Source organism: Delphinus delphis, chromosome 5, assembly GCF_949987515.2.
Source record: "Delphinus delphis chromosome 5, mDelDel1.2, whole genome shotgun sequence".
Classification (NCBI taxonomy): Eukaryota; Metazoa; Chordata; class Mammalia; order Artiodactyla; family Delphinidae; genus Delphinus; species Delphinus delphis.
The window spans coordinates 3,211,930-3,236,429 of record NC_082687.1 but is presented as its reverse complement, the minus strand read 5'-3'; the positions used below and the strand labels follow the sequence as shown (position 1 = coordinate 3,236,429).

At 37.6% G+C, this 24,500-nt stretch overlaps 1 protein-coding gene across 4 annotated transcripts in view; it reads right to left on the bottom strand.

Annotated features, from left to right (window-relative positions):
• Window positions 1-24,500, bottom strand: part of RXFP1 (relaxin family peptide receptor 1) — a 41,391-nt gene that overhangs the window by 5,964 nt on the left and 10,927 nt on the right. For 2 of the 4 annotated variants that reach the window (XM_060011584.1, XM_060011583.1), the window contains exons 5-13: window positions 22,087-22,158; window positions 21,926-21,997; window positions 21,273-21,347; window positions 12,820-12,891; window positions 10,874-10,945; window positions 6,966-7,037; window positions 3,871-3,942; window positions 2,779-2,850; window positions 726-955 (exon numbers count right to left, since the gene is read on the bottom strand). In XM_060011584.1, the coding sequence (XP_059867567.1) occupies window positions 726-955; window positions 2,779-2,850; window positions 3,871-3,942; window positions 6,966-7,037; window positions 10,874-10,945; window positions 12,820-12,891; window positions 21,273-21,347; window positions 21,926-21,997; window positions 22,087-22,158 (809 nt within the window). The remainder of the gene's footprint in view (window positions 1-725; window positions 956-2,778; window positions 2,851-3,870; window positions 3,943-6,965; window positions 7,038-10,873; window positions 10,946-12,819; window positions 12,892-21,272; window positions 21,348-21,925; window positions 21,998-22,086; window positions 22,159-24,500) is intronic. The other 2 variants (XM_060011582.1, XM_060011585.1) reach the window with 2 other exon arrangements.

Sequence of the window (24,500 nt, the reverse complement as noted above, 5' to 3'; positions counted from 1 at the left end):
GAGGTAGGATGGGTAAATTATAGGCCACTTGACCAAGATTATAAACACCCTGAGGACTGGTTTCTTGCTTTTATTTAATTAATTTATTTTTGTATTCCTCATTTAACATAATACCTTGCAATCACGTTTCAAAAACTTAAAAAATTTAATACTACCTAAACCACTTTCTTATTTAAATATTTCAAATTATGAATGGAAAAGAGTGTAGAAGCTCAGAGACCAGAAAAACAACGTTTGAAGTCAGCATCCATGAACTGGACATTCAAACAAGAAATAAACACAGCTCTGGAACCATGAAAGGGTCCAATTTGATTATAGTAAAAGATTTTATATGCTTTGATAAAATATTATTTTATTAAATAATAAAGATATTATTTATAATATCATAATTTTAAATAAATTATTTAATAATATTAAATTCGCTTTCTTCTTCCTTCAGAGAAGAAAGCAAATGAACAAAAGCTTCTTTATGAGAAAAAAATTAATGAATGAGCCCTTCATTAATCTGTGTAAGGTGACTGAGTTTTCTTATTTTAAAAACTTATTTTCTTTCTTATCGCTAAAGTAATTTTATTTTCATTGTAGCGAACGTGAAAACAACATATAAGCAAAGGGGAGAAATTTTTAAAATCTCATAGTTCTACCGCTCTCGTTACTTATTGTCTAATAGCAACGCTTTCACATATTTTGAAACTGTTATTCCTCTTCAGCCAGGAGATACTCACAGCAGAGGGAAATGATCGACATGGCATGCAGCTTGTTCTCAGATCTGATATAAGGTCGCATACAGATGACAAAGATGTTTCCAAAGCATGTAACTGCAGACACAACCCAGACGAATACTCTCTGAATAATGCTCGCCAAGAGATCCTCTAAAGATGAGATTCCATCCGTGTTTGGTTTACAGCTGCGAACATGGGGTGCATAGCCACAGTACTGGAACTTCTTAAAATAGCTGGCGTGCAGAGAGAAGGGAAAAGAAGATTTTAAACTGAAGTCAGTGTCACTCTACATTCATAGCTATTTTCTACATTCTCTCAGTAGAAAGAAAACGTCTTAATATAAAACTCAGAGGAATGAATGTAAAACATTAGGGATACTGAAGATTTAACCTTAAGTTTAATTCTCATTAACTTGGTTTTTAAAAGAATGTGTGGGTGAGAGCCGCAAAAAGGCGTAATAAACATACAAGTGTTAGACATGTCTTAGAATATAAGTCAAATGTTAGCATGTGATCAGGACAATCCGCCCAAGGAAACTTGTTACTGGGTTTTCAGCGTTTAGTGCATGTGTTAATAAATCCACCGTTACATAACTCCTACGGTTGCTGCAACTGATTTTTCTTTTTCAAACCCAGGGGAAGAGAATTTGTCCTCTGTGTTTCTATGGCTTTTCTAGTATAGCATTTGTGTGATCTGTAGCTACTTGCTAACAACATGCTTATCCTCACACTAGAGTTTGGTACATAATAGGGTGTTCGATAAATGTGTGTTGAGTGAATTCTTTCATCAGTAGAGAGACCTCCCTTGTTAATAAAACACCACCGGGATAATCAGTAATTACTACTGTGCTACCACTAACACCAGCACCGTTTATTGAGCATCTCCCAAGTATCAAGAATAACTTCTCAGATCAGCTCCATGAGGTTGATGTCAGTATCATCATACAAGAAGATGACTCTTCAATGGAGGCAATTATCTGCTAGGAAATTTTCTAATAAATGCAGAAATTAGGATTTAAATTAGATCTTTCTGCCCCTAAAGGGGTGGACTCTGGCAAAAAATATAAGTGATCTTTATAGTATAAGGAGTTGTAGTAAAATACAAGATAAAAACTTGACAATTACAGTATATTGTCCTGTTGTTTATCTCTTGCTGCCTGGATCCCAGGATCTGCCGTGGTTTCTGCTCACTTCGGTTCTGCTCCTTGTTTCTTGGGTTTTGTGACCTACACCATTTTCTTCCGATAAACTCTGCTTTGCTTAATTTAGTCAGAGTGTTTTATGTTGTGTGCAACCAAGGTTATTTTATAGGCATGCTCTCTGAGGAATTATGGGAAAAAAACTCCCACTATCCTCTGTTAGATTTAAAATACAAGCAAGATTATAGAGTGGTGGTGACTGCCATGACACTTTCTAAATGATTGGGAATTAATTACCTTGGCATGGAGACCATTCGAATATATTTCATATATATACTGCTATATATTCCATTCAATTAAAGAAAATGTTTCTGAAGCATGTAATTGATGGCATGATGAGACACACTGTTTGAATAAAAGATTTTTCATGGTTTACCATTTTATCCATACACTCTTGCACATCATGCCCTGACATTGTGGGCAATTTTCACTGAGGAGGATTTCTCTCTTCCCTTCCTCCATTTACATGAATTATTTATAATTATTTTATGTTGTTTACGTAACTTCTTCATCTGGTCGCATTTGTGCCATGTGCACAAATTACTAGCTGAGTGGACAAACTTGACCATCAGTGAGTGGCATCAGGGCTCGGGCGAGTTTACAAGCCTGAGTGGGTTCCCTCCACACTCCTGCTGTCTGACATGCAGACAAAACTCCTTTCATTCTGCCAGACCATGGAGAACTAAAAATCACCCCACCCAATACCAACGCTTTAAGAGTTAATTATTGTTTAGGCAAATTAATCAGCAGAAAATGTTAATAGATTGGACGCATTGGGTATGGAGGTGTTAGCACAATACACATGGAAACGTAACAGACTAAAATCAAGGTGAAGAACAAGAAAAAACATCTGCTTACATGTGAGAGAGATTCGTGAGAGGTCTAAACATCCTTTGTTGGATATTTGAAATTTCAATTCCTTCTAGGCTGCTAAAAATATCAAATTAATTATCAAAAAATATGTTATGCAGGGTATAATAAAATGAGTTTTCGTGACAGACAGTTTAATAAAATGCTTTTAGTTAACACTTATTTGGAACCAAATATTCGTACTTAACCTTCCCTAGGCACTTCCCCAACTCCTTTAAACATTTTTTTATTAAAAAATTTTTTTTATTGAATGAAATATTCGTTAAATGCTGCAGTGCTTTACAATTTTCAAAAGTTTCACACACATGATTTCATATGATCCCATAATAACCCATTTTTTTCTCCCAATGCCTTTTTGATTTTGCTATTTATATGTATATATCCTGCTTATTTGAATTTTTTGGCTTCGAATAGAGTGGAACAATGTTTTTTGCATAGTAACTACTCAATATATATATTTGAAATAAATGAACAAGCATTATCTTTTAGACAATATTGCAATAGCAGAGGCATTTTACAGTCTTGAAGTTTTTCTAATAATTTTAAATAATGTTTTTCTAATAAAATGCCATTTTACTGAGGGAACACTTAAAAGAACTGAAGCTTACCTTCTTAAGGCAATTCTTAGACCTTAACATAATTTGTGTGTGTGTGTTTATGTGTGTGTGTGTTGCAAGTAATGACTTATATCATCTAGAACATTCCATCTTGGGATAACGATGGTTATAATAAATTCTTAGATACCCAGTGTTAATGAAGGAATAAATATGCATAGATGCCTTCAGAGGATCAAGCAAACAATCCAATATAAGCTTCTGGTGATTACAGAAATATATGAAATGATTAATCATTATCTAATTTGTAGCTTATAAATACGAAAGATTAAACTAATAGCTATCTGCTTGTAGCCCAGCAAGCACCCATCTTAACCAATATCCTGGGACTAAAGCTTTTAACCAATATCCTGGGACTAAAGCTTCTGATTTGAGATCCTATCAATTTTATTTTATAGAATTTATTAGCTATTAGTATGTAAATAAAAATTATGTCATAAAACCATCCCCATAGGTGTATACTTACAGAGACTTGAGTTTGACAAGGTAATCAAATTGGTTTGCTTGAATTTTCTGGATTGGGTTATAGGAGAGATTCCTGTTATAAAAAGAGAGCAGAAATAGGTCAATTCTTAAAAAGTATTTGAGTAAAGAGAAAGTGTGTCTCTTGACTTAGGGTTACTTTTAAACAGTAACAAAAAAAGTACAGCAATGTCAATTGACCCCTAGGGCTAGTTGGACATTCAAATGGATTAATGGAAACAGAACTCTTAGGCCAGTGCACGGCTGTCAGTAAGTGCGTTAATGACAGAGCTGAGAGAACATAAGCGCGAAGGTGGGGAGGTCCAGAGAGGGTCCCACCAGAGGAGCAGCAGGGTACCCAAAGGGAAGCCACACCACTTTAGGTTTTGCCTATCATCAGGTGTGGTTTAAATGAAAGAAAGAAGAATCTCATTTAGTCAAAACTTGAATTAGTGAAATCACATTGAATGCTTTTTACAATAAATCATGTCAAAGAGTGGCATATTGTGTCAGCAATTTGTGAGGCATGAAATGAAAAGTAAAAGGCTCTATAGTTAGAAACAAAGAAACAGAGGTCAGAGTGACAGTGTAGCTGAGTGTAAATGGAGAAAATTTCAGAATCTTTGCAAAACAACACCTCGAAACAAGAATTGTTGATTAAAGGGACCTTCTCAGGTGCAGGTTCACTTTTAAGAAACTTATTGCAGATTAGACCATTAGTTGGGTGGGGGAGGGGCAGTGACTACAGAAAGAAGGGAAGAGAGGAAGGATGACAATAAGAAATGTGTTGTATGAAAGAAGGGAAAGGGACTCAACAATCTATGAACAGAAGGAAACGACCTTAACATAATAAAAGCCATATAGGAAAGCCACAGTGAGCATCATAGCCAATGGTGAAAGGCTGAAAGCTTTTCCTCTAAAATCAGTAAGAAGACAAGGATGCCCACTTTTGCCATTTCTATTCAACATACTACTGGAAGTCCTAGCCAGAGCAATTAGGCAAGAAATAAAAGGCATCCAAATTGCGAAGGGAGAAGTAAAATTATCTCTGTTCGCAGATGACATGATTTTATGTGTATAAAACCGTAACGATTTCACACACGCATACACACAAAAACTGTCAGAACTATTATAATAAACAAATTCAACAAAATTGCCATATGTGAAACCAACACATAATAATCAGACAATAATCAATAATCGAATGCATTTCTATACACTAACCATGAGCAATCCATAAAGAAAATTAAGAAAATGATTCCATTTACAATAGCGTCAAAAGAACAAAGTACTTAGGAATAAACTGAATAAAGGTGAAAGACTTGCACTTTGAAAACCAAATGTTGCTGAAAGAAATTAAAGAAGACATCAGTTAAAGAAGACATTCTGTGTTTTGGAACTGGAAGACAATATTGTTAAGATGTTAATACTACCCAAAGCAATCTACAGATTCAGTGTCATCTCTGTCAAAATCCCAATGATTTTTTTTTGCATAAATAGAAAAATCCATCCTAAAATTCGTGTGGAATCTCAAGGGAACCTGAATATCTAAAACAACCTTGAAAAAGAAGAACAAAGTTGGAGGTCTCACTTCCTGATTCAAAACTTACTACAAAGCTACAGTAGTCAAAACAGCGTGGTGCTGGCTAAAAGATAGTTGTATAGAACAATGGAATAGAATGGAGAGCCCAGGAACAACTCTTTGTATATATAGTCAAATAATTTTTAAAATGTGCCAAGATTGTTCAATGGGGAAAGGACAATCTTTTCAACAAATAGTGCTGTGAAAACCAGATAGATATCCACATGAAAAAAAAAAAAAGAGCTTAGACCCTTAGCTTCCACCATGTACAGAATTAACTCAAAATGGGTTAAAGGCCTAAATAGAAAAGCTAAAACTTTAAAACTCTTAGAAGAAGTCATAAGAGAAAAGCTTCATGACATTGGATTAAGCAATGACTTCTTGTATATGATACCAAAAACATAGGTAACAAAAGAGAAAAAAAAAACAAGAATTGGACTACATCTAAATCAAAAACTTTTGTGCATCAGAAAACACTGTCAACAGAGTGAAAAGGCAACCTACAAAATGGGAGCATACATTTGTAAATCATATATCTGAAAATGATTTAATATCTAAAATATATACACTCCTACAACTTAACAACAAAACCCCAAACAACCCAGTTTAAAAGCGAGCAAAAGACTTGAACAGGTGTTCTCTAAAGAAGTTACATGAATGGCCAATAAGCACATGAAAAGATGCTCAACATCATTAATCATTAGAGAAAAGCAAATCAAATCCACAGTGAAACACCATTTCACATCCATTAGATTGGCGATTATCAAAAACTATAAAATAACAAGTGTTGTTAAAGAGGTGGAGAAAGTAGAATCCTTGTGCACTGATAGTGGGAATATAAAATAGTGTAGCCACTATGCAAAAGAGTACGGTGTTTCCTTTAAAAATTAAAAATAGAGTTGCCGTATGATCCAGTAATTCTACTTCTGGGATTATATGCCCAAAGAATTGAAAGCAAGCTCTTGAACAGATATTTGTACACCCACATTCATAGCAGCACTACTCATAGCAGCTAAAAGGTGGAAGCCACCCAAGTGTCCACCAATGGATGAATGGATAAACGCCGTGTGGTACTTACATACAGCGGATTATTATTCAGAATGATAATATTCAGAACTTCTGACACATGCTACAACCTGTGGATGAACCTTGAGGACATTATGCTAAGTGGAATAAGCCAGTCATAAAGGGACAAATATGTATGATTCCGCTGATTTATGAGGTACTTAGAGATGCCAAATTCATAGAGCCAGAACAGAGTGATGGATGCTGGAGGGGCAGGGGTTGGTGGGGAGTTAGTGTTTAATATGTATGGAGTTTCAGTTTGGAAAGATGGAAAAGTTCTAGAGATGGATGGTGGTGATGGTTGCACAACAATGTGAATGAAGTTAATGCCACAGTTGTACACTTACACATGGTTAAAATGGTAAATATACGTACTTATGTATATTTTAATCACAATTTTTAGAAGTAAAATAAGTTAAAAAATAAAGATAGAAAATTCGTATCAGTCTTACAACTGTGAGAGCTCCTTCAGATCCTTAAAGACAAGTGATGAAAGATTTTCAATCTTATTACTTCCTAAATCCCTAGGGAAACAATTGCAAATGTCATATTATTTCCTTAAGACTTTACTCATAGTTCTGTAATTTATTAAAAAAACATTAGACTACTTTCAAACAATGCCATTAGTGAGTTATATTAATTAATAGAAGTCAAAACTTTAAAAAGGAAGTGAAATGGTAAAAGATAAAAATACTTTATCCCATTTTATTGCTCACTCAGAGACAGTACTTGGTGGTATTTGATCTAGTTCTAATAGATACAATTTTCTAATTCAATTAATATATGTGTTGTGCCCTTCTTCCTTTCTCTTCTTCCTCCCCTTCCTCCCTCCCTCCCTCCCTCCCTCCCTTCCTTCTTTTGCTAAAGTAGAAATATGCTTTGGAACCTTAATTTTTTCCTTTGCTTGGGTGTATTATAATTTTCAACTGGAAGTGGATTATTTCAGTTTCCAGTTTCTTCCACAGCTGATATACACCGGATCTCATACACACCTGGGGCAGGATATTTTGTAAGTTACTTCGTGTATGTATAGAGGTTGGGCTGCCTAAAGTGGTATGAACTTGTAGCTTATTTGTGAGAAGATTTTGGACAGTAGCAGCTCTTCCGGTAGCTTTGACAGCGGCAACTCTCATGAGAAAGGCCTCAGATTCTTCTAAACAAGATAATCTTTCAATAGGCTTGAGTTCTTCAATGTCATCAAGAGATACTAAGAGAAAGCCTAACCACTTTCCCTGTCCATCTCCAAATCCTATTAGTTGCTACAGGGAGAAGCATGGGAATAGATCTATTTGTTATTGCAGTGCTTATAAATCAAAAGTTAGGTTATTCAACTCGGAAGGGCAAGATAGATTTAGACTGAGTTTTTAAAACTAAAAAGTAGCTAATGTAATCAATACTATAAATGACTTTGCTGTAAATGTTTTATTTTTATACTGTAAACTGAACCTTGAGGCTGTTTTTGTTATTTATGTTTTCATGGGTGAATTGTCTGTGAAGATAGATGGTCTGATTTGACAACAAAAGGAATGTTTATAAAATTTCACCCCTTAAAATCCTTCAATAGCTCATTGTTGCATAGAAGATAAAATCAAAACTTCTTAGTGTGATATAAAAAAGCCTTTAAATATCTTGCCACTGTCTAGCTTTCCAGCTCAGTTTCCTACCACTTTCTACTCAGTCAAAATGACTTTCACCAGGGCCTGAAGGCGTCTCAGCATTTCAACCTCCGGGTTTTTGCACGGGTGCTTCCTTCTGCCTGGAATAAGCTTTGATTCTTGTCCTTCTGGTGAACTCCCTATTCATCCTTCAAGATTCTGCTCAGATAAACAACAGGGATTTACGGTACAGCACAGGGAACTATATTCAATATCCTGTAATACCCTGTAATGGAAAAGAATCTGAAAAAAGAATGGGTATGCATAACTGAATCACTTTGCCGTACACCTGAAACTAACACGATATTGTAAATCAACTTTACTTAAAAAAAAAAAAAAAGATTCTGCTCACGTGTCACTCCTCTGTGACCAGGGAGCTTAGGCGTTCTCTTCTCTGTTCTCCTGTATGTAGCATGTATAACACATACAGCACTTATAACATCATATTAAAACTGTTTCTGTACATACGTTCTCCTCTTCCGAACGATGTGATCTCTTTCAGTGCAAGCCCTGTACCTATTCAACTTGGGCTCTCCAGCATCTAGCTTAATTTTTGGCTAGCTATTCTTTGTATCCCTACCTAGAAGACCATTAACAGACTCGACCTGCTTCATATGTAGGTAAAAGTGGCGGCACAATTCCAGTTCTTTGTATGGGAAGCCAAGTAAAAGATGGATCATGTTAGTGAGGCAATGTGGAAAACAGATTTCGAAGAGCCCACGAGGATATTAAGTCTTGAAATATCATGTTCAGCTGTTTCTGGTGGGAGTGTGCTGTTTTGGCTATTAGAGCCAATTCTGACATATAGTTCTTTTATCATGAATCACAGAATGGGGACCATTTGGCCTAGACCCTAAGTGATGTGTAAAAAGACCATTTTCTCAGTTTCGTTTTAGGAAAGTTGGTCTAAACTTAGCTGGACTTGAGGTCCATTTCTGAATGGGTTCAGGAAACACATTATCACCTAGAGTAGTTGACTTTAAAAGCACACAGGAAATCAAGCCTGTAGCCAAGAGTTTCTGCCATCAGAACTAAAGTCTACTGTGAGAAGTCAATCCTGATTATTGCCAATTTATTTGCCCTCATTAACTCTGTCAGTGGGATCCAGCCAGGAGAGGCACAGAGTGTAGTCCAAACCCTCTCTCAAAGGGAGAGTCACTCATTTGAGGTCTAGACCCACCCATTTAAAGCCATCACCTCTTAGAAAACATGCCATTTTCATCCCTGTAAATCCGATTTTTCAAGCCAGCGTTGGGTATGGGACTCGGCAGGGTTTAGGCAGGACTAATTCTTGGCCTTGGTGCCCCTCTCTGCCCCTTTGTTGCTCTTTCCTTTATCTCTGAACCTGCATTAGCGCTGGTTACGGACCAAGCTGTTGTGTTCCATGCTCACTACTGGTTACTGATACTTAGAACCTGCACCTCAGCGCCACCATGCAAGTCAGGATTGGCAGAAATTACCTTCTGGTATTCAGATCGCGGTGGCAAGTAGGATAAAACAAGGAAAAGCATGGACCCCTCGACGAGCGTGTATTTTCATGGCTAGATACTACCTTTCGAGTCACCTACACACACCTCTCCCCACTACTGGGAATAAAATAATTTCCTGTGTGTTGATGGTATGGTTCACTTGCCAGACACTGGGAGCTGTTACAGCAGGTGCTTGGTTCTGATATCTATTGAGATTTTCTTGTGCGTTTTGTGAATGATTGGTACTGTCTACTGAAAAAGGTTTCAAGCTAATGGTCATGGAAAAACGGGGTTTCAGTGGCTTGTTTATTGATGTTTTGGAGCACAATGCTTCATTGGTTCCCGAGGAACGTTTCTGTCTGTGGCATGTGTATTCCCTCCACCTGTCCTAGTTTGCAGGTAAGGTGTCCCGAGAAACAGTTTAGTTACACTCTTTAATTTTTATGGACAAGTTTTAATGAATCAAAGTTCTTCCCAGTTAATTGTCAAACATATACCTTCTGTCCATACTCCAGATTCTTTCTAGAACTCACAAAATCAAACTGGTGGCTAGCCTAAACTTTAGCAAAAACCCAATTGAAGAAATTAATGGTAAAAAATAAAAAATTGTCTGAAGGACATGTACTTCATTTGTTGTCCTGTGTATATTTTATTTGGACAATCAGCTCCTATGTGCTTGGACCACAAGGCTTTGATTTATCAGAGAGTTGTCTTAATGTCCTTTGGAACTGTGTCATTGATCTTAAAAAAGGGACGTTATAAATAGCTCTCTTTTCCATTATTATAGACTGGGATGTTACCCATGGTAGTGTCTAATTTCCTTATGGATCCAAGATTATCCTTTGGTTTCAGAATCAGCAGAGTGGTGTCTTTTTATCTCCTGGTTTTTAAATCCTAACTCTCCAGGAAACTTAAAGATAAATTTGCTATCCCTCTCCAGCAGTGGGTTAGAGTGGTGCAAGATGTATTTTATTTATCGATCTCCCCAGACTTTATTCTTTCTCCACAGCTATGTTTCCCTTACCTCACTTTCCTCAAATATTTATTTCATAGTTTTCCTTTACACATATTTTTTTAACTATCAGAATTCCTTTGTGGCTCAAGGTATGCAGAAATAGTGCTAGGAAGAGAGAAAAATAAATCTTTCTTAAATGTATAAAAATGTATACGTGTGACAACTATGAACTGGAACAGTAGAAAGAAAATTCTTATCAATATATGTGTAATCGAGCTTACAATTCATCTAGTTTCTGGAGCGGTGCAAACGCGTTTTCACTGAGGTGATTAATTTTGTTTTTCCTCATTACCCTGAAAGTAAAAAGAAAAGGATGTTGTAGCTTCCAGAGGTAACTGATAGGTGAGTTATTGGAGAAACAAAAATAATTACGTGGAGTGCACTTTTCACGTCAAGAGAGGTTGAGGTAGCGTGATAAATTACCCAGTCTGTAATAACTTTAATCTTAAATTTCCCAGATCTTTCAATGATGATAAAAGTAAAGTAGTGTTCAAATTTCTAAGTGATTTAGGGAAGAGCTCCACAGGGGAAGAGTGAAAACCTTGACTCCTGAGAATACAGACTGAGCGTCAGCCCAGGGAGCTGCCTTAGGGTCGCCTCTGTAGGCTTCATGGTGTGTCCGTCGAACAAAATACCTCCCACACAATAGCACTGGTGCACATTGGGCGGTTGATGTGATTTAGGGTGGAGATGCTGCAGGAGGTCTACTTCAAGCTGGACCAACTCAGAAGATCTCTAGTTTGGGATGCTGAATGAGACTGTAAGTCCTGACACTTCATCTCTGCCCTGACGTCGTGTTATGACATAGCATAAAGGACTAACTCACAGGAAACCTTTAAAAGATTTCCAGTTCTTGAGGCATTGTGGGACATGCCTGGAACCTGGCCTCATCCCATCCTTAAGTATTTATTTCCTCTCAGCGCTCCAAACCGTTACCACTTTCTCCCAGCATCCTTGGACCAGAAAAACACAAGCATCTGTGAAGAGGAAACTCACGAATGATTTCTTCATACAGAGGGTTCTTTAAAAACAAATACAAGTAGAATAGAAAAGAAGGGCTACATTTTTTGGATATTTATTTGGCCTGTGTCCTTTAAGTGCAATTTGGTTTCCTTTGGGCAATTACCATGAACTGTTTTGCATGACTGATAGAATCCTGCATCTGAAGACTGCTAAACGCACTGCAGAAAAGTTCACACATTTCAGTGGCTTTGAGCCCACTGGAATGGGGCGGAGGGCATAACTGGGTAAAAATGTTTGTTGTGTCAGTGGTAGCTATTGCATTGCCCGTACACAGGGGTCCTGTATATCTTAATATGATGATTTTCAAACTTTTCACATGGTAACCAACAGTAGAAAAATGCATTTTGCATTGGGACATAATATACACCCACACAACCCAAGATTCACGGAACAATACACTTAATCATCTGAATTGTACTCTGATGTTTTTATTCAATTCAATTCTATTCTTTTTCATTTAAAAAATGCGGCTCGGGACATACTACATTGCTTTCATCACCTGCTTGTGTGTTTCAACCCACAATTTGAAAAATACTCTTCTGGAGGAATAAACTGCAAATGAGGCAGTTATACTTTTATACTGAAGGAAGCCCCAATATCCCTCACTGTTACGGAAGAGGCACCCTGAATTTAAAGTAAGCCAGAGAGGAGTATAAGGAGAAATTATACTCGATAACATTCTAAGGTTTATCCTGGTGTCCGCAGTTACATCCTCAGGGGTGTGAACATTCTACAGTTTCTAAAAGTCATAATTAATTTCCCCCACAGTCTTTGCAGTAATAATTTTTATAGATTAGGACTTTAATTTGGTGTTTCTGAAACTGAGATCCAAGGGCAGATTCTAGGTGGTTTATGAGAAATGTTTTTTCCCTTAAATTGGGTCTTGCTTGTAAGGTTGAGAAAAGCAGGTCTCACGTAAGATAGTACCATTGTGATGACCCACGCATGTTGTGAATCTGTGGTTATGCCTGGTTTGAACTTCAGTAATTTTGCCAACGTGCTTCCTTTTCAAAAAACTTCAAGTTGAGAGGGAACATTTGCTGTAATTACTATGCATGTTTATGCTAGATTCTGTTCGCCTAAATGATTCATTTTATTTGTAAAGAGATAAAACGATACTTCAAAAGGACAAAACGTTACTTACAAAACAGTTAAATTACTGCAGGAAATAAAAGTCAAATTCCTTAAATTATGGATGTGGTTGCCTTCAAAGTCCCTGAAATATAAAAATAAAAAATGATAAAGCTAAATTTTAATCACACACAAAAGTCGGTTAAGAATGATTTGTTTTCTAGTAAAATATTCTTTTCCCACGTACTGCTGATTTCATAGGGATTCTCACATAATGTAAGTGTAGCCACTTACATAATAGCCGAAATGATATATTTATATATAATGTTTCTGTTTTTCTGTGTTAATAGTAAAAATGTTTTGAGTTGCGTAGGTATGAGGTGTTCATATGGGTACATATGTATCGTAAGGAATGTGAAGAGAATGAAAAAAGGTACATGGACAGCTTTTGTTGTGGTAACTACCAGCTATATAAACAGAAAGCACGTAGTGATCCGCATTGAACACCCATCCAGAGGTACCACTGGCATTTCTCTGAGTGGCGTGACTCTATCTGCTACAGCCCACAGAAGATTCTACTATTGCTGCAGAAGATACTACCGCAAAGCAGTGTTTAACCTCTACCTCCCTTGCCTAGACACTCCCAGAAAAAATTCTCCATAGCCTTTTACCCCTGAGAACACGCTTTCTTACTTTATTATATGGCCACACAGGCCAGTGCAGAGGGAGACCCACAGCTGCCCTTGGCTCTCCACTCCCGACTCAGGGCGCTGCTTGCAGACCTGACTTGAGCTCCCTTGCTGTTTAATTGTCTCTGCTTCCTGGTTTTCATGAAAGCGTTCTTCTATTGCCTGTCTTTTATCTTGTTGTAGGGTTTATGGTGGAAGTTCATAGAACAGAGTTAGCCGAGCTCAGGGATACACTTTCAGAAGCAGATGCTGGCTCTTAGATCTACTCGTTTTACCCCAGCACTTAGCTTACCAGTCACCATACCACGTAAAGCCATTCAGGAACAATTGCCACTAAAATATATGAGCTGAAGTCTGACACGGCTACTAAAATCTATGCGGGAAACACGAGTGACATTAATGGACGTGTCTATCTTTTCTGCGGGAGAGGCTGTATCTGGGACAGTCAGTTTTATTGTGGCACTGCAGTAAAAATGGCTGCGGACAAATCAGTCTGTCTGGAAGCTCTGGAAGGCCAGCATGTAAGCGTTCTAGAAATCAAGTCAATGGACTAAAAGGGTGTATTGACCACAGAGAAGAGCAAAGAAGAGAGAAATATTTGAAGTCAGGCTTAGGGCTTTTCTCTGTTGCATCAGACTGCAAAATCAGATTTACTCGTTGAAGGACACAAAACATGTCAAATTTAAGCTCACAGTCCATGGTGTCCAGAGAATAAGCTTCTTCTTACTATAGTGATCTAAGAAGGGCATATACCATAACAAGGTTTTTGTAGACAGGATCTCTGTACATATGGAATGTTGTGTTAAAATCTTAAATCTTGATTCTAGATCACCCTTCTAAAGAAAAACTTCTATTATTCTATTAAACTGGAAATAAAGCACTTGTACTATCTTCTTTTGATCATTAGCCTTGGCCAAGGCTTTGGCCTTCCATAACGAAGGTTATCATTGACACAGACTGTTCTATTTCCTTTTCCTATTTTGTTGTTGTTACCAGGAATCTACCACCAGGGGGTGACGTTCTCCTAAGCCTCACAACATTTCTTGATGTTAGTTTCTTGTTAGTAACACCTGTAACTTTTTTTTTTCTATTAAGGTAGCAAAACTATTTATGTTAATATTAATTTACTATTTGTAAAAGTCAGTAAGAGGCATAAACTAGGGACTTTTGATTAAATTGTTAAATTCAATGTTGAGTTTATTTTAATCTTTATTTGTGAATTTGCCGTGGCTTTCTTCCTAAAATTAGAGGTTTTAGTTCTTGATGTGCAGGGGTATGGCATACAAATCTGCTCCTCGTGCCAGGGCTCCAAGTTCTAATGGACCTGAGGGGGTGTTTTGCTTACTTAATGCCTGGATTACTTTTCCAACTTAATGATCCTCTGAATATAACCACTTTATGTTTCCCTCTATACATGGCAGAACTGGCTGAAAATGAAAATTTCGTTCTTGGATCTGAAGAACAATAACAGAAAACAAAAACACCAAGAATCTTGCCCTCTCAATTCCCTCTCTCATCCCCTAGGGGCTTTTTGTAAACACGCAAATCTCCTCTCCCTCTACTTCCTCCCGTACTTTTCTGGCTCCTATCTCACAGAGAAAATTGAGGTGATGAAGGAGGGGAAAGCCTTCGCCTTTCTGCCCGACATCCGTGATTTACCTGTATGTGCACCTGGTCTCCTACACCCAGGATGCGATGACCCTCCTTCTGCTTTAGGCTAATCCCGCGTTTTCTGAGTTTTGTTTGTGAACGTGTATGTCCTAAAATACATGGTCAATTCTGGTGAATGTGTTTTGGGCGTTCTTCACTTTCAGTTTATATCTATTAAGATTAAGCACAGGTACATAGAACAGAGACCCAACTATAACAGCATAACTACACAAGGATTTAAAAAAAAAAATCTAGGGTTAAGTAGTCCAAGGCTAGTATGGTAATTTTACTAAGTTGTTAGAAACCTAAGGTCTTTCATATCCACTGTCCACAGGTCCTTGTCTTTGTGTTCCAAGATGTTGCTAAAGCTTGAGCCATCATATCCGTCTTTTCTGGATAAGGAAAGAAAGGGAGGTTCTTCCTGTTTCTCTTTAAGGAGGTTGCCCAGAAGTTCCACACTATACGTCTTCCTCCTCATTAATTAGGGCTCGGCCACGTGGCTCTGTCTAGACGTGGGGAAGTCTGGGAATGTAGTATTTTAGCTGGGCACTTTGCCGCCCCAAATAAATCTGTTCTGTTATCGAGAAGGGACTTTGCACTTTGATATGTACCAGTTAGAGTTAACTCGTTAACTATGTTATTTAGTTCTCCATATCCTTTTTTTGGTTTTCCTTGATCTTTCATGGACTGAAAGAGGTGGATTATTATTTCTTACCGCTTATGTATGTCTATTTTTCTTTTGTTTTGGTTGTTATATGAATCTATTTGGTGCATATATATACTCCTAATATAATATCTTGTATTGGAAATTGCACACTATAGCATTTAAATGTCCTTCTTTGTACTGCTTAATGCAAATTGGCCAAACTTCTACCTACTTAGATAAAAAATGATGCCTACTTTCTTTGGTTTGCATTTACATGGCATACTTTTGAGCAGTCTTTTATTTTTAATCTTTCTTAATCACTTAGTTACAGCTGGCCTTTTTTGTACATAGTACTGAGTTAGATTTTGCTCTGTGATCCAACTTGAAAATCTGTTTCTCTTTTTAGTAGGTAATTTTAGCCCACTTATGTTTATTGATCTGACTAATGTATCTTACCTTAGTCTGCTATTTAAAAATATTATTATATGGTTTTATAGATTAAAAAATCTTTCAACAAATGGCTTAAAAATTTTATTTATTCTAACATTGAAAAAGGCTTGTATATTCTATTGGTAACCTTTATAACTACAACTTTACCCAATACATCGTATCTTCTCTTTCTTAGAGAATAACAATAACACTTATCAATTTCCTATTATAAGAAATGATGGAATGAGTATGTATTGTCTTCCTGCCTTTTCTTTCCTCTCTCTCTCTCACCATAGGATTTTGATCAATTATATGCTATTTATTAATATTCACCTTAGGAATATCAAATAGCCACATATTGGTAGATTTCTTAGTTTTAAATGACATCTCTTGACGCCAGGCTATTTTTCTTTATAGTGTTATGGTTTCACTTTATTCCTTTGAAATTACTTACTCAGTTAAGATTACTGTGGCTCTTGCCATATTGAGCCCTGTATCATTCTGTGATATTTCTCTTTATCCCTGGTGATAGTCTTTGTTCAGAAGGCTATTTTTTTCCAGTGTTAACACAGCCCCTCCATCTTTTAAAAAGAGTTAGTGCTGCATTTCTTATCTTCGTTTTACAGCTTGAATAGCTCTGTTTTCTCTGGTTGTCTCAAGCTTTTTTCTTTGCTTTTCTTTATCTTTGGTTTTCAGCAGTTTGACTATGATTTGTCCAGTTTTTTTTTTTTTTTCTTTTCTACTTCTGCTTGTTTTCTTTTCTGAGTTTCTTAGATTTTTTTTTGGTTTTTTGTATTACATCATTTTAGAAAATTCTTGGTCATTATCTCTTCAGATATTTCTTTGAAAAATGAGCAGGACCCTATGTCCCCCACCTCTTGTTTGTAGAAAAGCTTTAGCCTCTTAGGCCTTCCCTGAGTTCCAAAGAGCAGATTTAATCAGAGAAGTGAGAAAATGGTGAAACAAAGGAAAATAGTCAAGCAAGACAAAATACTAATAGTTTAGCCATAAAACAAATTCAAGGTCCTTTAGTTCCTCCTCAAGGGCAATAGATAATACCCTGAGCCATATCCTTGAGTTGTTTTGCAGACACTAAAACCCTCACCAGGTGGAGGAAGTTAACGGCATGCTGATCACCAGCACGTAGACCCCAGGCTGGTTGGAACCAGAAGGTTGATGATTGAGATTCCCGTAACATCACCCTGTTACCTCACCACCAACCAATCAGAGAGTTGTGCACAAGCTGATCACACACCCTGCAGTCCCCTCCCTCACCCTGCCTTTAAAAACCCTTCCCTGAAAACCATCAGGGAATTTGGGTCTTTTGAGCATGAGCTGCCCATTCTCCTTGCTCGGCACCTGCAATAAATGCTGTACTTTTCTTCACCACAATCTGGTGCCAGTAGGTTGGCTTTGCTGTGCGTCTGGTGAGCAGACTCAAGATTTTTGGTAACATCTTCTGTCCTGTTGTCCTTCTCTTCTTTTGCTGTGACCACTTTAACGCATTTTGAGACACTTTTATATTATCCTGTAACTTTTGGATTCTCTGTTCTATCTTTGTTTTATGCTCCGTTCTCATTTTGATTCAAATGAAAGCTTTCTATTGACCTGTCTTCAAGGTCATTGATTCTTTTGTTAGCTGTGTTCAGCCTGTTGAAGTAATTCTCTGATTCTCTTTAAAGCTTCCATCTCTTTGCAGACATTTTCCATGTGTGCATGTTTTGCCCACCTTTCCCATTTGTATTTCCCAAATACTTATGATTAATCATTTAACTGATTAATCATAAGTATTTTAATTCCCTTGTTTCGTAGTTGTAACATCTGAGTTATCTCTGGGCCTAGTTCTGTTGATTGCTTTATAATTTGACAAGAATTGTTTCTCTTGCTCTTTCTGGGATGGGGCTTTCTCAGCATGGTTGTCCCACATGCCCCAGAAGCCCCAACCCACTTGGCAACAGTGCAGGATCCTGGGCTGGAGAGGTTTGTTTGCCCCTGTTGCTGGAGTAGAGGGCTTTGGCTGCTACCGCTCCTTTGGAAGCAGTGGATCTATGCACAGTCCCTGGCTGCAGGAAGATTTTCTGTCCCTCTCCCCATGGTGTAAAGCTTTTCCTTCCTAAGAGGGAAGAGTCTAGGGGAGAAGGTGGGGTTTGTGCCTGCATGCCACCAAAGAAGACTCTGTCTGGTTTCCTTAATTACTCCCAGCTTTTTCCATGAGCTGGTGGAGGCCAGAGAAAAAGAGCCGGTTAGGAATAGCTGACTCCCTTGAGTGTGGGGTTCCCAGTATTCCAAAGGGTTACACTAGCCCACACTTAACCTTTACAGGTTTGTTAACATTTTAGCAGTTTTCTTTGTACCTGCTCTATGAGGGTCAACGCTTCACCTTGTGCTCTGCCAAAGGTGAAATACCGTATATGTCCCGTCTCTCTTGGTCAGTCCTTAGAATTGTTTCCCTGCTTGCCTTATGACTGACAGGCTGGAGAAAATTAAGACTGTGTAGATTGTAAAGTTCTTCCTCATTGGTAGAGTGGGAGCAATATTGTCTTGAGGCTGTCTACAGCTTCAGCACAGCATTGTTGGAATGGAATTGTCATATATAATATGTATCCTTCCGTGACTTTTTCTTTATACTTCATATTATGATCTTGAAATTGTGCCGTGTCGATTGAAGCAGGGCAGGTGCATTCATCTTTATTGCACCTGTGTGTGTATTCCATCTTATTTGTCCATCCTTTCCACGGCTTCCAGGACCTTGCTCCATAATGTATCCTCACTGTTTTCCACGTTTACAAATCCTTTACATTAGCTTCTTCTGCCTATATATAAACTTGCTTTGTCTCATCCCCGGATAAAAGTTTACTTTACCCTCTTGCTCTTTAGCTCATCTTTGGCTATTGCCCCATCTGTTCATATGCTTATTTATTAGTTATATTCCTTCCTTTTTGAATATCACATCTTTTAGTGTGGTGTTTATAGTTTTTTTATTGCTTTGAAAGAACTATATTAAAAGTTTTAATCTGTTGTCTGTTGTATATCTTGCAAATATATTCTCCTGGGCTGTCATATCTCTTTTTGTTTTATTTCTATTTTTCTACTTAACCATAGTTAAACAAATGTTTGCCGACACATCCAACAGATTTTCTAGTTTGTACTTTGCTAAATGACAGTTCATGCACAAGGTAAAGATATTGTAATTAATTTTAAAAAATGAATACTTACAAAGCAAAAATTATTACTAGCATTAAAATTGGGACAACATTCACTCTCAGGGATGCATGTGGAGTGAGTTGTTTTGGATAGCTAAAACTTAAAGATTATAATTTTAGTAACAAAAATTTAAAAAGTCCACGTCTTTAGTTATAAATCCTAATCATTTTTTATTTTTATCTGAAATATACATTTGGCTACCTTTTTAAAAACAAAGGAAAGATTTCTTATTGTATGGGCATAAAATCTCCCACATTTACTTCTGGTCTCAATGCATGAATTTTTAATTTACTCATATAAATATTAATCAGTTTTACTTCATTACTAAGTTTGGATCACTGAGCATGTAATTACCATTAGTGAATTCTTTTGAGCCCAAATTTAATCACCACAAAGAATATCGCACTTAATTTGCCCTTTCCTTGATGACTTAGTTCGTCATTACTGAGGGTACTATACTGTCATATCAAGATGCCCTCTGGACTTACTAATGATTTGGGGGATGTTTCTCTTCCCCTAGATGGTTCCAAACTAGTGTGTTTTGACCAAACTTTTGGGAATTCCCTACAAATAAAAGACAGAGGGGATTTTCATATATAGAGTATATGCAGGTTATTGACTGAACATTTAAAGAAATATTTTGGATTTATTTCTTCATTTTTGCCTGTATTTTAAATAGACACATTTACTGGGTAAATGAGTTCTGCATAGGTAGAGTGATAATAATTACCACAAACAAAACTACTGTGTGAAAAACTCTGTGGAACATATTCTGTTGTGATGAGACTTCAAAAATAAAGCCTAAGTATCATAGTCTTATTACACAGAATTTAGCAATGAAACTAAAGTGGCTTAGTCTTTCTGTACCAAATGAACAGGTGAACAGATTGACAGGGGGGAAGGGGTGATGTTACATAGATATCATAACATCCCTTCTGTCTTCCTTCTTCCTGCCTCCAAAGTATGTCTTGTGTTTTGGAGATGTTTTATTTTGATAAGAGTTTAGAGGAGTTAGTTTAGATAATAGGGATGTTTAATAAGAAAATCATGCTAAAAATATTAACAACTACCATTTGAAAAAACCTGACATCTGAAATGAACTAGGCAAAACCAGACAAGTTAGTTGTCTTCTGTAAGAAGAGATAGAGAGAACCCTCCTACACTGTTGGTGGGAATGTAAATTGGTGCAGTCACTATGGAGAAGAGTAGGGAGGTTCCTTAAAAAACTAAAAATAGAGCTACCATATGATCCAGCAATCCCACTCCTGGGCATGTATCTGGAGAAAACTCTAATTTGAAAATATACATGCACCCCTTATGTTCATAGCAGCACTATTTACAGTAGTCAAGACATGGAAGCAACCTAAATATCCATCAACAGAGGAATGGATAAAGAAGATGTGGTACCTCTATACAATGGAATATTACTCAGCCATAAAAAGAATGAAATAACACCAGTTGCAGCAACATGGATGAAGCTGGAGATTATCACACTAAATGAAGTAAGTCAGAAAGCAACAAATACCATATGATATCACTTATATGTGGAATCTACAAAAATGATACCAATGAACTTATTTACAGAACAGAAAGAGACTCACAGACATAGAAAACAAACTATGGTTACCAAAGGGGAAAGGGGGGGGAGGGATAAATTAAGAGTTTGGGATTGACATATACACACTACTGTATATGAAATAGATAACTAATAAGGACTTACTGTATAGCACAGGGAACTCTACTCAATACTCTGTCATGACCTATATGGGAAAAGAATCTAAAAAAGAGTGGATGTATGTATATGTATAAGTGAATCACTTTGTTGTACACCTGAAAGTAACACAACAGTGTAAGTCAACTACTATACTTCAATAAACATTTTTAAAAAGAGGAGATACAGCAACTTACAGCCAGTGCAGCCTGGGCATGTGCTGACAAAGAGGTTTGTCAGGCAAGCGGGTAAGGATGTTATTCATCAGTGCTCTGAAAAAGAGAAACAAAAAGGAGTCTGATTTCTCTGTTTCTTTTCTCAACTGAAGTCAAAACGTGGTTTTATCATTATTCTTATGAAGTCATGAACATCTACTAAGTTCGTTGTCTTCTCACTCAAATTATTTTCTGTAAGTCTTGATATATTTAAGTGCTTGTCAGTAATAAAATTGGACAAACGGTAGCCATCATATGGAGGAAGCAGTAACATTAGCAACTGAAGAAAAGTCCTGTGCCCTTCAGTAGTGGGTACTGAAAAGGAGGTGATTTTAAACAAACGTATTTTTCTTTACCAAGATTAATAGAGGATAGTACCGGTGTGCTTAAGAATATTTCAATAAAGCATGGCAGTGGGGCTGTGTTCAGTTTTGATGGGCTGACATTCTAGAAGATGGAAGATCTTATAAAACTGTTACAACTACAAAACAGCCTCATAGGATATGACTAGGAGATGGTTTTTAGTTGAAAATTCCATTTTAGGGTTTTAATTCTAAATGTCATGTTGTTAAACCCAATTTTTATTCATGCCTTTTCCTTCAGTTGAAATATTTGCATAAATTTTTAGTACTTACAGGAGAATAAGAGAATTTAGTCCATAAAATGTTAGTGGGGAAATTCGACTGAGATGATTCTCTTCAATTATCCTGCCAGCCAGAAGAAAAAAATGGGTTCATTTACATATTTTTCGAACATAAAGGCTAGTACTATAAAATGCCACATAAATTAAACATACAGCCACTCTAGTCTGTGGAGATCTTCAAAAACACCCGGCTTCAAGAAGGTTATTCTGTTATGACTGAGATACCTGAAAAAAGAGAAATAACTACAGTAAATTTGATACCTTCTTGATATCTTATAACAAGGAAAGGAAGAACAATAATTGTCCATCTTAAATTTTCTTATATGTTGTTCTCATCAGGCCATTTCCCTGCCCTCGGAGCCCTGAAAGTTCTCTATCACTTACCTTTTCACGTCTAGTTTTTCATTTCCCAATAATCAACCCACCATCAGCCAATCCCTCACTCCCTCTGTCTATTCATTTGTTCATCAAGTTGTTTTGAGCCCCTACGCTGCGGCATTGTGCTAGGTGTGGAATCGCTTTCTCCGAGGGGCTTTGCATCTAGTAGAAGACAGCATGTGAGCAGGTAGTTATTGCAGCAGCAGAGGGAAAAGAACAAGAACATACAGTTCCTCTGACTTTTCAGCGGAGGAGGTGTCGGCCTCTGCTGGGACTGGGGAAGCAGAGCTTGGAGGGGAGAGGGGACAGGGAGTGTTAAAGAAAGAGGTCTCTATTCCTGCCCTGCAAATAGGTTCATCTGTGCCATTTTTCTAGATACCACATATATGTGTTAATATACGATATTTGTTTTTCTCTTTCTGCCTTACTTCACTCTGTATGACAGTCTCTAGGTCCATCCACCTCACTACAGACAACTCAGTTTTGTTCCTTTTTTATGGCTGAGTAATATTCCATTGTATATATGTGCCACATCTTATCTTATTTGCAAAGCATAAATAGAGACATGGATGTAGAGAATAAACGTATGGACACCAAGGGGGAAAGGAGGGCGTGGGATGAACTGGGAGATTGGGATTGACATATATACATTATACTGTGTATAAAATAGGTAACTAATGAGAACCTACTGTAGAGCACAGGGAACTCTACTCAATGCTCTGTGGTGACCTAAATGGGAAGGAAATCCAAAAGAGAGGGGCTATATGTATATGTACAGCTGATTCACTTTGCTGTACAGCAGAAACTAAGACAACATTGTAAAGCAACTATACTCCAATGAAAATTAATTACAAAAAAAAGAAAAGAAAAAGAAAGGCTCTTCTCAACTGAGCCTTGGGTGAGGTGTGTCATTCACAAAGCAAAGCATGGGTGGGAGTGATTCCAGGCAGAGGAAATGGCTTATGCAAAGGTGAGAGGTGTGACGGTGACAAGGTGAGGGGTCATGGTAAAGAGGCTGTGAGGGGATGCAGGAGATGCCCCTGGAGGCAGGTATGGACCTGCTCTGGATGCCTTGCTGGAGAGTCAGACCCATTGTACTTTGACCCGACTTTACTTCTCACTCTTATGCAGAGTGAACCAACTCTTCCTTCTGTTGTGCTGATCTCTTACGTGTTTATTTCTTTGTTTTCTTCCAAAAGCAAACACCAGCTTTTAACAACTTTCAAAATCACCTCTCTTCTTTTATAGAGGCCTTATTTATTTTTTAAAAAAATTTATTTATTTTATATTTTTGGCTGCGTTGGGTCTTCGTTGCTGCGCGCAGGCTTTCTCTAGTTGCAGTGAGCGGGGGCTACTCTTCGTTGCAGTGCGCGGGCTTCTCATTGCGGTGGCTTCTCTTGTTGAGGAGCATGGGCTTTAGGCATGCGGGCTTCAGTAGTTGTGGCTGGTGGGCTCAGTAGTTGTGGCACGTGGGCTCAGTAGTTGTGGCACACGTGCTTAGTTGCTCTGCAGCAAGTGGGATCTTCCTGGAGCAGGGCTCGAACCCGTGTCTCCTGAATTGGCTGGCAGATTCTTAACTACTGCACCACCAGGAAAGCCCCGGCCTTAGAGTCTTTATGTGGCCTTTTCTCTTTTTTTTTCTGAAGAAAACTTTTGGACACACACACAACCACACACAGCCCAACAGCAGCTGGTAAAGCAAGGGAAATATTTGGAAAACTCTAATTCCACTTCACTTTGTCCTTTGGTTTGGTAAAGTGGAGGTGAGACTCTCAAAATACCTAAGGTTGCCAATGGTAGCAAAAGCACTGGACTCAAATGTGTGCAATATTCCTTTCCTTCCATTTTGTCTTAAAATGGCAGAGAAATTGTTTTGCGTGTTTACTTTTGTCTCAGTTTCTCTAATGCAGCAACTCACTGCTCTGAATCTGCTGTCAGACAGTTTGGTTCCTGGCTTCACTACTTGTTAATAGTGTGACCTGAAACAAACAGCAACTTCAGAAATCCTCAGTTTCCCCAACTCTAAAACGGACATAACACCAATACCTAATTCACTGGGCTGTTGAACATTTGAGCCAGGCATGTCAGGAACACTAGGTGCATATTAGTAGAATGAGGTCTCTGTTCAACCTCCCATTTCAACTTCTTTCCTGTTCTTTTTCCTCATTGCCTATGATTCTCATGCAAGC